The sequence below is a fragment of the Chionomys nivalis genome, chromosome 21 (genome assembly GCF_950005125.1).
Source record: "Chionomys nivalis chromosome 21, mChiNiv1.1, whole genome shotgun sequence".
Lineage (NCBI taxonomy): Eukaryota > Metazoa > Chordata > Mammalia > Rodentia > Cricetidae > Chionomys > Chionomys nivalis.
The window spans coordinates 46783276-46799179 of record NC_080106.1 but is presented as its reverse complement, the minus strand read 5'-3'; the positions used below and the strand labels follow the sequence as shown (position 1 = coordinate 46799179).

The 15904-nt window shown below is 49.2% G+C and overlaps 1 protein-coding gene across 6 annotated transcripts in view; it reads right to left on the bottom strand.

Annotated features, from left to right (window-relative positions):
- Slc10a7 (solute carrier family 10 member 7) overlaps positions 1-15904 on the bottom strand; it is a 286449-nt gene that overhangs the window by 36567 nt on the left and 233978 nt on the right. For 5 of the 6 annotated variants that reach the window (XM_057754295.1, XM_057754301.1, XM_057754299.1 and 2 more), the window contains one exon: positions 12777-14975. The exons of the other annotated variant lie outside the window; for it this stretch is intronic. In XM_057754295.1, the coding sequence (XP_057610278.1) occupies positions 14946-14975 (30 nt within the window). In that variant the 3' untranslated portion in view covers positions 12777-14945. Of the gene's footprint in view, positions 1-12776; positions 14976-15904 lie in introns of those variants that run through there. 6 annotated transcript variants of the gene reach the window in all.

The following is a 15904-nucleotide window of genomic DNA, read 5'->3' as shown; positions in this document are numbered from 1 at the left end:
TGGACTTAGATCTGAGTTAGCTCGATGGAGGAGACCGGCCATGTCATCAGAACATATGTTGCAATCGAGGGCTAGATGCGGGCGCCACTTCCAAGAGTAGTGAATGACACAGAGCCGATGCGGCAGCCCCACCCTGTTCTCCTCTGCAGGGGCTTCATGCAGGTGCAGGTGCCAGAGACAGTTGCAACAGGGGACTGCTCGCCTGCTCAAGGCTGTGCAGGACTGCATAAAACCTTTGTGCCTAGAGGGGGCTGGAGCTTCACTGAGTTGTACCTTGTTTCTGCCAAGCTACACACACACACACACACATACACATGTGCACACAATACACATGCGCACACACATGCACACATGTGCGTGCACACATGGGAGCAAGATATGACTAAATTCAAACCTTTATGGTGCTATGGGTGATATAAACATGTTTGGGCAAGCATTCTCCTATCCCTTAAATCCAGTGTTCACTTGTGTAAAATAGAAATGCCATAATCTACTTGGCAGTTTTACTGTGAAAACCAGTGGCTCTTAGGGCTCAGCTTTGATATCATACAAAATCAGCCCTGTGCCACTTCTTTCTAAAACTTCAGAAATTCGCTTTGACCAAATAATAGCGACGGTTGGGCACACAGTAGGTGCGTATGCATAACCTTCAGGGAAAGGCTTGTCTGAATACCGCATCCGGTCAGTGTCGCTTGACTCTTCAGTATTGTGTTCCCTTCACAACCCTTGAAGTGACGTATTTATTTACCTGTTGTCTAGCCTCATGAGACTGTTATTTCCCCAGGCCAGGGCCCTCGGCCATCTTGCTGCTCAGAACCTAGACAGTGCCTGGTGCAGAGTCCCTGATCAAGCTGGGTTTGTCAAATGGACAAACCCAGGAAAACCCTCATTTTGCTATTACTGCTCTGTGTGACAGTAGCTTACAAGGTATCAGCCCAAACAGGCAAGAATTCTTTGTCTTCAGAGAGCTCACTATAGAATTCAGCTGGGACCCTTTCCACAGGGCAACCCCACTTCCTCAGGCCTCCGAGAGGAGGCCCTTCCTGCCAAGTGAAGCAGAGTGAATGAGGTTTTCTCATGTGGACAAGGCTGCCTCACAGCCTGAACTGGGGCCCTGGGGCAGAGGGGGCCGGGAGAGTGGGGCTGGGAGGGCTGTGGAGCCCAACCCTCTCCCTGGGCTCTGCACCACTGAAAGGCTCCAGACCGAGTGGGCACTGGGCCAGGCTGCTGGGTTCCAGTGGGAAAGCTGACCTTGGCCAGCAGCAGCCAGGAAGAGGCACAAGTGACTCATTGTCCCACATCCTCCAAGGTGAAATCCCAGCAGTGTGTGTGGCCTGTTGGAAGGGCCTGCAGCCTTGGCTCCTTCCTTAGCCAAAATCAAAGCACAGGCCAGTCAAACACGCATAGCCTGGGGAGACATTCTCCCATTGGCCATCCCGGCGTGTCCCTGCACTTCCGGTTTTAAAATACCCTTATAACCCAATTTCCAGCTTCAGCAGGATTTCTTTTTAAAGACTTGAGGCAGTCTCTGTGTGTGTGTGTGTGTGTGTGTGTTTGTGTGTGTGATGACAGAAACAAGTCTCAGCTTACTGAAATCCTGGCACCCTTCTGGGCACAAAGAAAGTGTGGTAAGCTTTCAGAGCACGTGTGAAGATCTCCCTTCAATGCTTGTTTTTATCGAGAAGTTTGGATCCCGTGTTCATTTTTAAGATATGTTACTGCGCATAGATTTCCACTAGAGGGCAGTCTTGGAAAATATTTATAAATCTCTATTTTATTGCTCTGTCTAGGAAATGGTGCTGTTTTTTGTTTGGAAGGAAAGGGCCCGTCTAACATTCCAGGGCAGGCGCTGGTGTCATTCTCCCATGAGCACAGCTAGAGAGAGGCCAAGAAAATGTTGTCACCGCCTGGGCCTGCACCTGGAGAGCAGCAGGAGAGGCAGAACCCTCCACACCACCTCACCCCAGCCATGCGAGCTGTGAAGCCCTGGTGTGGGGCGCCCTCGGGTTTGGGTTCAGCCTCCACTGAGACTTGGCTTCAAGAAAACAGTGGCCGGGAATCCTTAGAAAAGAACCAGGAAGGATCAGCGTTGGCAAGCCAGAGTTCAAACAACCAAAAATAGAGCTCTGTCCCAGGCAGGTGGCCTTGGGTATTTCACTCCGTGTGTAAATAAGACACACCAAGTCTGAGTCTGGAAGGATCCTGTGTACATTCATGTAGGCTTGTGGGAAGCAACTACCCTACCCTGCACTGTATAACTTCGGGGAACACACACACTTATTCTGTCTGTCTGTCTGTCTGTCTGTCTGTCTATTTCCGTCCTGAAAGAGAACATTTCCATTGAACTCCGTGGCTAGATAGGATGGAAGACAAGATTATTCTTACCATGTTTCTTCATCAATGAACTGAATGGCAGACACTAAATGATGAATTAAAACTGCTCTTCAGCCACTAACATCTATTTCTGAAGCATGTCTGATGCAGTCTTAGTCATCCTACATGGCCCCATTTCCTCCTGGAAACAGCCCTGGTTGGGGTGAGGGTGGGGATCACCATGCTCCTCTGCTTAGAGCAGAGGAAGCCAGGCCAGGCAAAGAGATTTGAGCGGGCCTCAGAACCGTGCGCTACGACGCAGGCTGGAAGCCAGCCATTCATTTCCCGTTCTGAGCATCTGCTCTGTGCCAGGGTGGCTGGGTGTGGCTGGGATGCTTAAGCTACTCTTGGCTTAACCTCTAAAGCAGACTGTAGCAATGTCAAGACAAGACTCCTGATGGTTCCTCTGAGTTCCAGGTTAGAAAGGGAAAGCCGTGCGCCCTGCTTCCTTGTTGGCACGGATGACTCTCTGCTGTGTGTTTGCTGGGTCTGGGCCAGCTGGGTGTGCCCCTTTCTGGGAGCACGGAAGCCTGCTGAAAGGTCAAGGCTGCCTTAAGGGCCCAGGACCACAGCCTGCTCATGGTCTTCCCCTTCCTGGGGTCATTCCCCTGCCAACCTTTGCCCCCTCTGTGAACCTTCACATATGGGCAGGGGTCGACTCCAGAAAACTGTCTTTGAACACTTGCTATTTCCTCATGAAGCGAGCCTGAACTTTGCATTTGAAGGTAGGCTGGGGGGTTGGAGGAGAAAGAAGGGCCAGCAGAGGGGGCCGCAAGGCACTGGTGGCAGAGACAGTTGAAGATGAAATAGCAAAGAGAGAGTTCTGAGGGGCCACGCTGTCCTCCACTCAGAGGCTTCTACAACACCCTGCTCCTCACTCTGCTGAGTCTGTTCCCTGAAGGTGGGAGCCACTCCCATTCAGAAAGGGGGTTACCATGGTGCCTGCATGTAAGGTTAGAGCCACCTTTACCTTAGAGATTTAGGTCCAGCAGGAAATCTATGTTCTAAACTTCTGGTACACGTAAGCATTTACAAGGCTTGTTTCTAGTTAGTAACACCATGTGTCTGCCGGAGGGTCAGACCATACTAGAAGATGTGCACTAGGAATGGGGCCCTGCTTTCGCTATGGCTTCCAGAAACCCCAGATGTTGTAAGTTCTCCTCAGAACATTCTCTTGTCTTTTCCTGCCCTCTGGTCTTTTCTCTGATCTAAGTGTTAAAATTGTCTACTCAACCCAGATAAGACAGCAAAGAAACCATTCTGTCCAAGCCCAGCTGAGTGCACCAGTAACTTTACCGTATTATTTAGAGAAGTGTGGGACTTAATGGATGACGGCAGTTCAAAGCCTCGCCAGCACCAAGTCTCCAAAGCTATGTTCCTCACGAGCTGTGCTCATTGCACAAGCTGCAGCTTGCCCGAGCGCCAGTCTTCTCTGCCGAGTAACTCCTTACCGCTTCCATAACCGTAGGGAGCGACCCTCTTCCATGAGCTGTGTAAGTCTGGTTTACTTCCTGAGTCATAGGAGCCTCCTGGAGTGGGGGGTGGGGGGTGGGCAGAGAGAAATCGCTACAAACACGAGGTGAGAGATGACCAGTCATTGCTGGCCTAACTAGCAGAGTTGAAGGGGCAGCAGGGAAGAGAAAGGACTTCCTGTGACAGAAATACTTCATAGGTTCTTAGCTGGCTTGTTCTTAGCGGTTACCGAGAAGGTCCAGGGCACACCGGGCAGGTTCCTTGCACCAGGCGAGCTTCTCTGTTGTGCTTCTCCGAGGCCCAGGCTGCCATTACGTGGTGCCGTCAGGTCTCTCAGATCCGGGAGAGGTTAGCAGTGGAAGCAGGCCAAGTTACGTTCTGCCTTTGCCAGGACAATCCAGAGGAGAGGACTTCCTCTCATTAGGTGTGGAAAGAAGAGTGCAAGGTGTGCACACACGAAGCTAGATACTCTTGGGCCGGTTTTCCAGGACCTGTCTGCGCCCAGCAAGGAATCTTTCTAGACCCGAACTCCCTCCAGGCTGGTGGACCAGAGGATGTCGGGGGAGGGTGAAAGTGAATGCTGTCTGCAGTTCTAGTGTTTTCCAAGCACCCGTGGGCCGAAGGCTGAGCACCCAGGCTCTGGGGCTATGAGGAGGTGGTACAACCCTCAGGATATGGGGGCTGACTGAAAGAAGTTAGGTTCAAGATGTTCCCTTGAAGGAGATTGTGGGAACTTGCCACCACCTGTCTCTCGCTTCCTTCGGGCCACCATGGGGCCAGCAGTTTCCTCTTGCACTGCTCCTGGCTATGAGGTACCAGGTAGCCACAGCCACGTGCTCCTGGCTGTGAGGTACCAGGCAGCCACAGCCACGTGCTCCTGGCTGTGAGGTACCAGGCAGCCACAGCCACGTGCTCCTGGCTGTGAGGTACCAGGCAGCCACCGCCCCAAAAGCAGAGGAGACACCTGGCTGTGGACCGGAACATCTAAAGCTTGGAGCTAGGAGAAACTTCTTTTCTTTTTCCTCGGATGTTTGGAACAGTATCGGAAAGCTGACTTGAATAATACTCGAGGGAGCTATCTCCAATGGCGCTCACTCAGAGAGCTTCGCTGCGAAAGCTACTCTATTGCAAGATTTCCCTGCACCGCTCAGTAGCCCCGAGCCTTTCACAGAGAACCTAGCCTAGCTTAACCCAGTCCTGCCTGCCAAGCTGAGATTTCTGCAGGCTGTGGAAGGGTGAGCTCAGATAGGATGCCAGGGTCGTCTGAGAGGAACATCCAGAACACCATGGCTCGGGTTACTACTGACAGGACATGTCTTCCCACACCGTGCTCCAGCTACCAGATCCTGGATTTGAGCCCGACATCCTTTGCTCTGCTCTGCACAGTTCCCTTTCTGGGTGCTGGCAGTGATGGCTGAGGAGTCCCGGCCCTGGTAGGAGCAGACATACTGTCCAGGCAGCAAGCCAGACTCCAGGCCCTCCATGTCCCCAAATACAGGTGTCCTTCTGTTGGTCGAACCAAGGAGGGACAAGGCTGACCAACTGGAAACAGCTTTTTTTTTTTTTTTTTGGACTAAAATGTGTAATTTTTGCAGCTGCCAAGTGATTGAACTCAGTTCAGGACTAGGATAAAAATGATTTCCCAGGTATTTTCTGTGGTGACTTTGGCTGCCTTTGTTTTGATGCCGCAAGATCGGTTTTCTCAATTGTTCCATTACTTCAAAGGGCCTGTTAACCCTGTCCGAGGGAAGAGAAGTCAGTGGATTAATAGAGTGCGCGTGAAAGGCTAGGGAGGGGTGCCGTCACCAAGATGCAGGTCTGCCTGACCTCAGAGATGGCCTGTCATGGGGGCAACTTACACACGACTCCCACTATGTCTCCAGAGTTGAGAACAACTTAGTGCCAAGTGTGGTGTGGACACTCGCCTGCTGGATGGCGACAGAAATTCATTTCCCATCTGTCAAGTGACATGAACAGAGCTGGTAATGATTTTCTGTCAGGCAAGGCTTGGCTGGATTTGAACCTGTGACCTAGAGGTAAAGGGCAGCTGTCCATGCCTTGTTATGCCCAACTCAGATCTGTGCAGTGCCTGCCCATGCTTCCTCCTCATACACATCAATTTTGGAAAGACCCTAATTTAGCACTGGGCGGAGTGGTTCAAGTCTTAGGATAGGACATGGAAGGAGAGGAAGGTCTACTTGACTCGCCTGGGGCCAGAAGCTGTAACTCCTCCTAAGATGGATGTTTGAGCTGTCCCAGGACCTTTGCATGTTTATAGACAAGCCACAGCCATCGGGACCACGGGTCTGGAGGGAATTCTGGGTCGACTGCATCATGACTGGTGCTAACTGTGTGTGCATATGTGAGTTGGTGTGGAGGTCAGAGAACAGCCTCGGTTTTTTCAGAAGGGGTCTCTCATTGATTTGGGGCTTGGCGATTGGGAGTAGGGTGGCTTGTCATTGAGTCCCAGGGATCCTCCTGCCTCTGCTTCTCCAGTGTTGGGATTCCTACTTTTTATGTTGGTTCTGGGGCTCAGATTTAGGTCTTTATGCTGCGTGGCAAGCTCATTACCAGCCGAGCAACCTCAACCTGGATTGATTTTTATTATTAAAGGGGGGGGGGGACTCTGGGATCTTTTGCATATTGACCATTACAGGGACTCTCAGTCCCTGGGTGATGACTGAATGACATACCACCTTCCAAAGATACTCTTCCATAATCTAAAACCCTGGAATAAAAAAGGCCAACTGAACAGGCATTCTGCTGTTAATCAGGGCTCCCAACACAAGTAGGGTCCTATCGAAATGCATCATCGAGAGGGAACTGTGTGGACTGACTATACACACAGAGGAGGACTCCACAGGAAAAGCCAGAGAAGTTGTGTAGACTCGCGTTTGGAAGCACAAGGCCTGGCCAAGACCCAGTGAAATCTGTGCTCTGTCTCTTACGAGCCATGGAGCTTGGTATTCAGTCTCACGGGCCTCTACCTTCTGTCTGTAAAACGGGAATCATCACACCAGTGTCAAAACTGTTAAAAAGAAAAATAGTATAACTCATTTGTAGTGTCTGTGCACTTGGCAGAATGCCTAGCATGCTGATAGACATCAGCAGTGTTGCACAGACGGTCAGGTGTTCAACAAACAGCTTCGGAAAGGCATTTTAAGACTGACAGAGGGCCACAGAGGCAGTGGAGATAGAGTGGGTTGCAGATGGAATCACTAAAAAATTATCTGGGCATGGAAAGTGGGCTGTGAAGGTTGCAGGGGGAGAGAAGCAGGTGGTTGCTATGCCAACAGAGGAAGCTAGCTTGGGGAGGATGGAGTGTGGGAAGGAAAGAGGTCACTGAGTTTTCAGTCGGGCATGTGGAATTAGAGATGCTTGGAGACCTCCATGTAGAGATGCCCATAATGCAACTGGAGATAGGAGACCAGAGCTCCTGATTTGGCTGTTCCTGCTCAGAGCAGGACAGTTGACTGACATAGGTGTAGATTGTCCCAAAGACGGGGTGGCAAAAAAAATCTATGACACAAACCCTGAAAATGGCAACATTAAAGGGGACTGTGAAGGGTGAAGACAAACGCGTCATAGCTGGACAAGTATGACACCTGGTGGAGCAGAAAGGGACATTTCCGTTGATGCCCAAGGAGGGCAGTGGCCACAGTGATGGGAGCTGGTAAGGATAGGTCCTTCTGTCACCAGTAGGAGCAAACAAGGCCCAAGCAGCACAGATGGGCCTGGAAGACTGCGGCTATGTCCTTGTCTCTCTGGGCTCTGGGGATATAGGCATTTCACATTTAGCATCCAGTGTCTTCATTAGCAGATAAAACAGGCTCATGCCCAAGCCACCTGCTGACTGCTATTCCATGGTCTCCGTAAGAAACTGCTTGCACAGACAGAAGCGAGACCGGGCTGGCTGCACAGACCTCATTTGTACTAGCCCCAACCGTTGTTGAGTAACCATCACAGTTGCCTCCCACTGAGCTGTTAGCAAGTGCCGGACACTGTGACAAAGGTTGTTGGGACTTTCTTCACCCCAGCCCCCTGACAAACCTGCAATCCCTACAGTTTTCACTCTGGCTTTGTGAGCCACAGTGGGGACTCTGCTCCAACTTCAGAGTGTACAGGGACCTTTTAGAGGACACAGGACAGCTGCCGGGGTGTCAGATCTTGTCAGAATGTGCCCCACATGAGATAATAAGTGATAGACCTGGACATCGTGGTGGTAACAATACAGAAAAGGTTCTAGCCCCGTTGGCAAAGCCAGCACGTGTGACCACACTGACAGCAACTCTCCGGGATCTTAGGGACCCAGAGTCTGGAATGTCTAGTGAGCAGGGTCCATGTGGTTGAGGGTTTTAAGCTTGGAAGAACCACTAACATGGAAAGGATTGGTTTCCTCAGCATGCTAGCATCTTCTGTCAATGGTCTCTAAGGGCTGGTGTACACGGCATGCGTTGGAACTTCTGCATTCTGATAATTTTAGCCTTTTCACACATGAAGAGAACAAGATCCCTTATCAGCACCCGGCCGTGTTGTTTCTTCATAGCTGAAACAAAATACCGGACAAAAGCAACTGAAGCGGGGATTTAGGATTTACTGTGGCTCCCAGTTTGAGGGCTAGTCTGTCATGCTGGGGATGGCATCGTGCCGGGACGGCATGGCGGTAGGAGCTTCAGAGGCTGCTCACATTGTGTTCACCATCAGGAACTGGTTGGGGATGCTTGGCTTGCTTTCCTCTCTTCCTCAGTCCTGAACCCTATTTCATGGAATGGCACAGCCCAGTCATGGCGATGCTCCCTACAACTTGAGGGGACTCACTTGAGGACTAGAGACTCTGGGCCACTCTGCCACTTCTCACTGATTCACTGAGTGATGGCTTCTCCCTGCCCTTCTCCTTTTCTCCCTTCCTTCTCCCTCCATTCTCCTTTGTCTGTCTCTTTGTTGGAGTAGAACGGAAACCAAGTCCTGGTGTGCACGCACGTCCTATGGTTGGTCCACACCTCCAGCTCTCCCATGCATTTCAGTGTGGGTCACGGTGTGCGCTCCTGTCCTCCCTCACCCCTCTTCGTCTTCCTCTCATTTCTGGGACTCCTCAGTTCCATTTCCCTAGCCAGACCAATCTCACCACCTCCCCATTTTATTTTGTAGTAGAATCCCTGTTACCTCACTGGTCCTGGCTAGTTAGAGACCTCATCTTTCTTAAATAGGCTTTGCTTGACCAGTGTGCCATGGCTGAGGTGAGTTAGGCATTCCCTCAAGAAACAGCAGAATCCCCCTATTTTTATTGCATGTGAATTCTAACCCCTCCAAAGTGTGGCTAAAGAAACATGAAAACTGACACACCTGCTCCACACGTCTGCTTCCTGGAGCTCCAACTGCCAAGGTTAAAATGCTCCCATCTGTTAGCTCTGTGGCCTTAGCCACTTAGACAGCGTCTCAACGTTCTCATCTGGAAAATGGGGATACGTTCACCTATCTCATAGCACTGCTGTGAGAGTTTACCAAGACAACGTGCAGAGTCCTTGCTACCATTCCAGGCACCAGGAAGAGCCACACAAAGGTCAGCTGTAATGCTCCAGCCAAACCTGTGCTTTAATGGAGCAAACAGCGTCCCTACACACACATCCTGGGTTTAGTGACATCATGGGATTTCTAAGAGTAGAGTTAAAAGTGTCACTACCCTGGACATTTACATCCCCTTAGCCCAAATACATTGTTACAAGAAAATGTCTGTCTTTCCTTCTGCCCCACCCTGCACCCCTTTCTTTTCAGTGAATGCAGGGCCTTGTAGCCTTGGCTGAGTTTACAATGTAGCCAAGGATGACCCTGAACTCCAGTCCTCCTTGCCTCGTGTGTGTGTGTGTGTGTGTGTGTGTGTGTGCGTGTGTGTGTGTGTGTGTGCGCATGCGTGTGTGTGGGGGGGGGACTCGAGGTGTGCACCACACGTGCAGCCTTGTTCTTTCTCGGGGCTCCATTAGACATTTCCCTGCTTTGGATGGCTTGGTGGTCCTTTGTCCTATCAAGGCTCTGGAAACATTCTTGTCCATAGACTCTTCTGTAGGCCAGACTCAAGAAGTAAGGGAACTAGTTGGAAGGACACTAGATAGCTCTCCATAAATTCTAGTTCATTTGTGCTTCCACTAACAGGGCAGAAATGCCCCCACCACCCCAATAACCTTGCTACTTTCTGAAAACTTCAAAATTTTAAGACTTTTGCCAATCTCTTAGGCCGGAAAATAGTAGCTGATGGAAGCGTGCATCCCTGACTCTTCAAACTTTTATTACATCATTTAGTAAGTGTACGCTGCGTGTGAGTGAACCAGGCGCGTGTGGAGGGCAGAGGACAACCTGCAGGAGTCAGATCTTTCCTTCTATCACGTGGGTCATAGGAATCGAACTTAGGTCATCAGATTGGCCTTGACCTGCTGAGCCATTGAGCTGGCTCAATAGATTCTTTTTTTTTTATTCTTTTTTTAAATAAAATTTCCACCTGTCCCCTTTCCCTCCCCCTCCTCCCAAATATTGCCCCTCCCCCCACTCCTCCTCCCCCCACTCCATTCCCCCTCCCTCTCGATACTGAAGAGCAGTACAAATTCCCTGCCCTGCGGGAAGACCAAGGTCCTCCCACTTCTATCTAGGTCCATGAAGGTGATCGTCCAAACAGGCTAAGCTCCCACATAGCCAGTTCATGTATTAGGATCGAAACCTAGTGCCATTGTCCTTGGCTTCTCATCAGCCTTCATTGTCCGCCATGTTCAGAGAGTCCAGTTTCAACCCATGCTTATTCAGTCCCAGTCCAGCTGGCCTTGGTGGGCTCCCGATAAATCAGTTCCAATGTCACAGTGGGTGGGTGCACCCCTCATGGTCCTGACTTCCTTGCTCATGTTCTCCCTCCTTCTGCTCCTCATTTGGACCTTAAGAGCTCAGACCGTTGCTCCAAATAGATTCTTTTAAAGATTTATTTTTATTATGTGTGCTTGCAGACCAGAAGAGGGCACCAGATCTCATTATAGATGGTTGTGAGCCACCATGTGGTTGCTGGGAATTGAGCTCAGGACCTCTGGAAGAGCAGTCAGGGCTCCCATCCTCTGAATCATCTCTCTAGTGCTGGCTTGATATTTTGAACTAAGTCTATCATCTTTTTTTTTTTTTTTTGTCTACTATGGTCCACCCATTGACAGTCTTCTCTCATTTCTTTTTCTTTTTCTTTTCTGGAGCATTTGGAAGAAACACTAATACCTTCCTCTTGTGCCTTCTCAGGACACGTTTGTCCTGCACATAGGGTCCTCACACTGATTCACTCCTTTGCTAGATCAGGAGTGGGGAACCAGTGTGAGCAAGAGAAGATAAGACTGCAGCTTCTGTGGGGTCACACCGCAGTCAAGGGCTGGTAACCCTGGTTACAAGGAGGCCCTGAGGCACATCCAAGCAGCCAGAGAAGGCAACTGAGACAGTTAAGTGTGGGTGGACGGAACCAGCGTGTGGCGATGGGGAGGGTGGTCACTGGGAATCCCAAGAGACACAGTGGTGGGGGACAGGGCCACTAATGGCTGCCATTTAAGCTTGCGTATCCCCAAATATCCATCGTGTTCAGAATTCCATAAAAGAAAGCAGGGGAGCCAAGTTCCCCTGTGTGTGAGAGCACACTGCAGGTTCCTGCTTTAGCAGCTGGACACTTTGGTCAGGCTCAGTCATTTGACAACATTCACGCTGGTACCAACTGGTCCTGAGATGGTAACCTGCACTGAGTGGTTCAACAGATAGGTCCTCTGGGATATGTCAGAATTTTTACTTAGTTGAGAAAACTTCTCTACATTGTAGGAACTGTGAAAAATACAAAGCCTTAGGAGAACTTTTGTTTATTGTCTACAAATTGAGGATAAGGATGATGCTAATGTTTATCTACTTTTCTAGCATACCAGAATTCAGTAAAAAAGACTTTTCTTTTTTTTTTATTGAAACAAAATTTTCCGCCTCCTCCCCGCCTCCCATTTCCCTCCCCCTCCTGCCACCCCTCTCCCCCTCCCCCCCACTCCTCTTCTCCTCCCTCTCCAGTCCCAAGAGGCCAAAGACTTTTCTTTTTAAATGTATACAAATACTCATTGAGTAAGATCAGCATGACCTATGTAGCTTTAATTGGTGAGGGTGTTTCCCCCAACTCTTGGCTCTGAGCAACACATGTGTGCGCTGTGCATGTGTGTGCCTGGAGGAGACAGAAATATCAACTGGCGAGGAGACAGAAATATCAACTGGCAGCTGGAACAGCATTGGCTTCTGGGAAACTAGCACTCACTGGGAACCCAGGAAAGCCCCCTGGAAGAGGTGACATCTCCATTAGACTTCCAAAGATAAGATGGAACCCAAGAACACAAACATCCAACATCCGCGAAGGCCATGTGCTCATCAAGGACGCCCCGGGTTGGGGAAAGCTTGCTGGAGCATCGCCCTTTTCATCAACAGAACGGCAGGGGAGTGGGAGCCCACACCCACAGCACCCCAGTCTTGTCACTCTGCTGCAAGTGTTTCCATTTTGTTCCTTAACTCTGATGCATAGACAATGTATTAAAAATGTTTTTTTTTTCCCCTTTGGCATGGTGGGGTGGAGGTGGTGTGGACACGGGTGTCTGGAAGGACTTTGACATGTCTGTCTACCTACATCTTGTGCTGCATGAAGCCAAAGTGAATCCAAGAAACCCTTGGAAAGCAGCAGGAGGGCATCGTGAAGCAGAGGGAGCCATTGGGAAGTGGAGGGAGTCATTGGGAAGCAGAGGGAGGATATCAAGAAGCAGAGGAGGCATTGGGAAGCAGTGGGAGCCACCGGGAAGCAGTGGAGTGCATCGGAACCAGGTAAAAATGAGTCACAAATATTCCAGGGATTTCTCAAGTAATCATAGAATTGTTTAATCATAGATTTTTTTTTATTTTCCACTTATTATAAATAACCCACTTCATTACTCAACCATCTCCTTGAAAAAATTTGGTATTTAGCATAGACACTGAGTGTCAACCAGAGATGTGTCAGTTAAAAACAGAAAAGGGAAGGACTTTAAAAATCCATAAAATCCTAAAACCTGGAACGCGTGTAGAGACCGCACTACCATTCTTTAACATTTCAGCTGTCAAAAAATTCCAGGTGGAAAAATGAGTAAACATAAATATAATCTAATGTATTCCTTTATAAATACATTTGGACAGAGAGTGACAGTGCATAAACATAGGAAAATATTTAAGCTGCTAATTAAATCCTAATGAGCACAAATTAAAATAAATTTTGATTCTATTTTTTGTTCACCATGAAAAAAATGTGTTATCCAGTTTGTAAAAAGTGAAGTAGCCACAGACATGTTACTAAAGCCACAAAAACTCAGGACATAAATCAGATTACTAGAAGACAAAACACATTTTTAAAGCAGAAGACAAAATGTTCTCCTAGCATTTTCAGCTGAACTTTATCCCACAGCCACGCCTACTGCAGGGATAGAGGTAGAGAGGTTGCAGGGGACACCAGTGTTCACATGACATGGCAGACAGACAGGAAGCTGTAGGGACCAGACTCGAACACCTTTCTGTTCCACGTAAGCGGAGTCACTGCCAGCTCCTCCCAGCAGTGTCCTCACAGCCGGTTCGGCGAGGGTCTTCGCGAGGCCCGGCACAGGGGTGGAGCTCTGGTGCGAGTTAGGAGGTCCCGACATACGGCGCTGACCATGCTAACCATGACGTAAACTAGCCCCACCGACAGGCCCAGCTACAGCCGCCACTACCAACAAGAAAGGCAGCCGCTTAGCAGACAGCAGGGCCTTGGTGAGACCCATGATCCCAATTTGTCTGTTAGGTCAATGAAGCATTAAGGAAACACAGGCAAGGCGCTCCCGCCATCCAGTGCATGGCTTTATTTTCACTTGGGTCCAGCTTCAGGTCTTCTGGCCACTGAAGGCAGAATCAGACCCTCTTCTGAAAGCTCACGCCCAGTTCCAGGACTAGTTCTGTTTGATAACTTGGTTAATGAACGGTCTTGCGCCTTCTGTGCTGGACCCTCTTTCCACCTGAGGACATGTAACATTTGCTCACGCCCATGACCTTATGTTTCCTTTGACACCTAAGGGCAATGATTTGATGTCTTAGGAGACGTTGCCAACACCTGTCGAGCAAGTGAAGGACACTCTCATTCATAAATTGTCTCCGATGTCTTCAGTGCACGGGATGAAAGGGTGGAACAGGCTGCGGCTCGCCAACAGGAGCAATCTGGAGGTGTGTAGCAGGAAAAGTGCTTGGTCCTAGCTGTGGAATGTGAACACAACCCACTGTTAACTGCTGCGATTCTCCATCTGATTGACGTTCGTGTGTGAGTGTGCAGGTGTGGAATGTGAGACAAAGGGGTTGTGGAAGAGAGGAAAAGTGTGCTGATCGGATTGAGAACCTCGCCACACTCCGTGTTTACCTCAGGACTCACATCAGGCCTTCTTTTGAAGCAGCTCATAGTAAATTTAAGCTATTTCCCCACACCCTTGTGATGGGACTCAAGAGCTTCCGGAGTGGGCGGGGACTAATTGAAAGGATGCCGAGAAAATGAGATGATGCCAAGGAATGAGGCACCTTATGCTTCCCAACTGCGTGTGATCTGACCCCTGCTGAGTGGATAAGGAAGAAGCGTGTCACAGATGCAGGAACAAAGAACCACACAGTGAGTCAAAGTGTGCAAAAGAGACTTGGGAATCTGTCCCTGTCACCCAGCGGATGGTTTCAGGACGGCGTGACCTCATTTCAAATGCTACAGTAACTATCACAGAGAGCTACACAAAAGGCAGCGCAAAGAAAACCTGTTAGCTTTTTGTCCCCTTACTACAACTTTTTTCTGCATTAAGAAAAAAAAAATAATCCAAAATACTGTTCACCCTTGGCAGTCACCAGCAGAATATGTTTTGAAAACAATGATCGTATCAAAAACATTTTAAGGCACTTAAACAGGTATACCATATTTTTTCTGTAAAAAAATAAAATAGGCATCAAAGCAACATTCACATGGACAAGGGTTCAGAATGGCCTGTGTGTACAGCCCTGTACATATATACACCGCGGTCTTCAGGACGGCGCCTCCTGGGTCAGACTGTCGGCCTTGTCAACTTCACTCCCTGCAAGACACGGAAACGGTTCAGACTTGGAGAGTCTCCATGAACAAGGGAAGTATCAGCTCATACCAGATAACAACGTATGCTACTGGAAGGAAGAGGCTGCTGATAGCAGTTTCATCTAGAATGTCCCCAGTAGGTCCATGTGTTCAAGGCCTGGTCCCCAGAGTGGTACTATACCACGACTGGAAGATGGCAGGACTTTAAAGAGAGGGGCCCAGTGGGAGACATCAGGTAGTTGGGGGTGTGCCCTCAAAGGGGAATATAGGGCCTTGGCTAGGACCCTGGCCCCCCACCTCCGTTCCCAGCAATGAAGGGAAGGGGCTTTATTCTCTACACTGTTCTCATAGGCCCTAAATCAACAGAACAACTGATTGTGGACTGAGGCTTCCAAAACAAGGGGCTAACATAAACGTCCTTCTTTTAAGTCTTGGGTATTTGTTATAGCAACAGAATGCGGACTGGCACACTTACTCAGACGTTCTATATAACCAACTGTACACCTAGAAACAGACTTAGCTGCCAGCTCACTGGCCAGCTGACTATCAGCTCCCCAGCCTGTTGGCTATTTGTATCCTTCTGTGCTGCACTAGGGGGATATTCTGGGTCTCATTAGCATTATCTGCAGAACAAACGTAGTCATGTTTCCCTGAGGAAAGGTTTTTCGCATTCATTTTACTAGGTAAATATTCCAGGCTTTTAGATTATTCTAAGTTAGCCATTGCTAACAGGAAAATGAACAGCATGGTCCAATTAAGTGGCAAAAACTTTAATCATTTGGAAGAAAACTCATGCAGTTAATTTTGTGTTTACTGTGACTGAAATATTATTGCAAAGAGTCTTCTTCTTCTTCTTCTTCTTCTTCTTCTTCTTCTTCTTCTTCTTCTTCTTCTTCTTCTTCTTCTTCTCCTCCTCCTCCTCCTCCTCCTCCT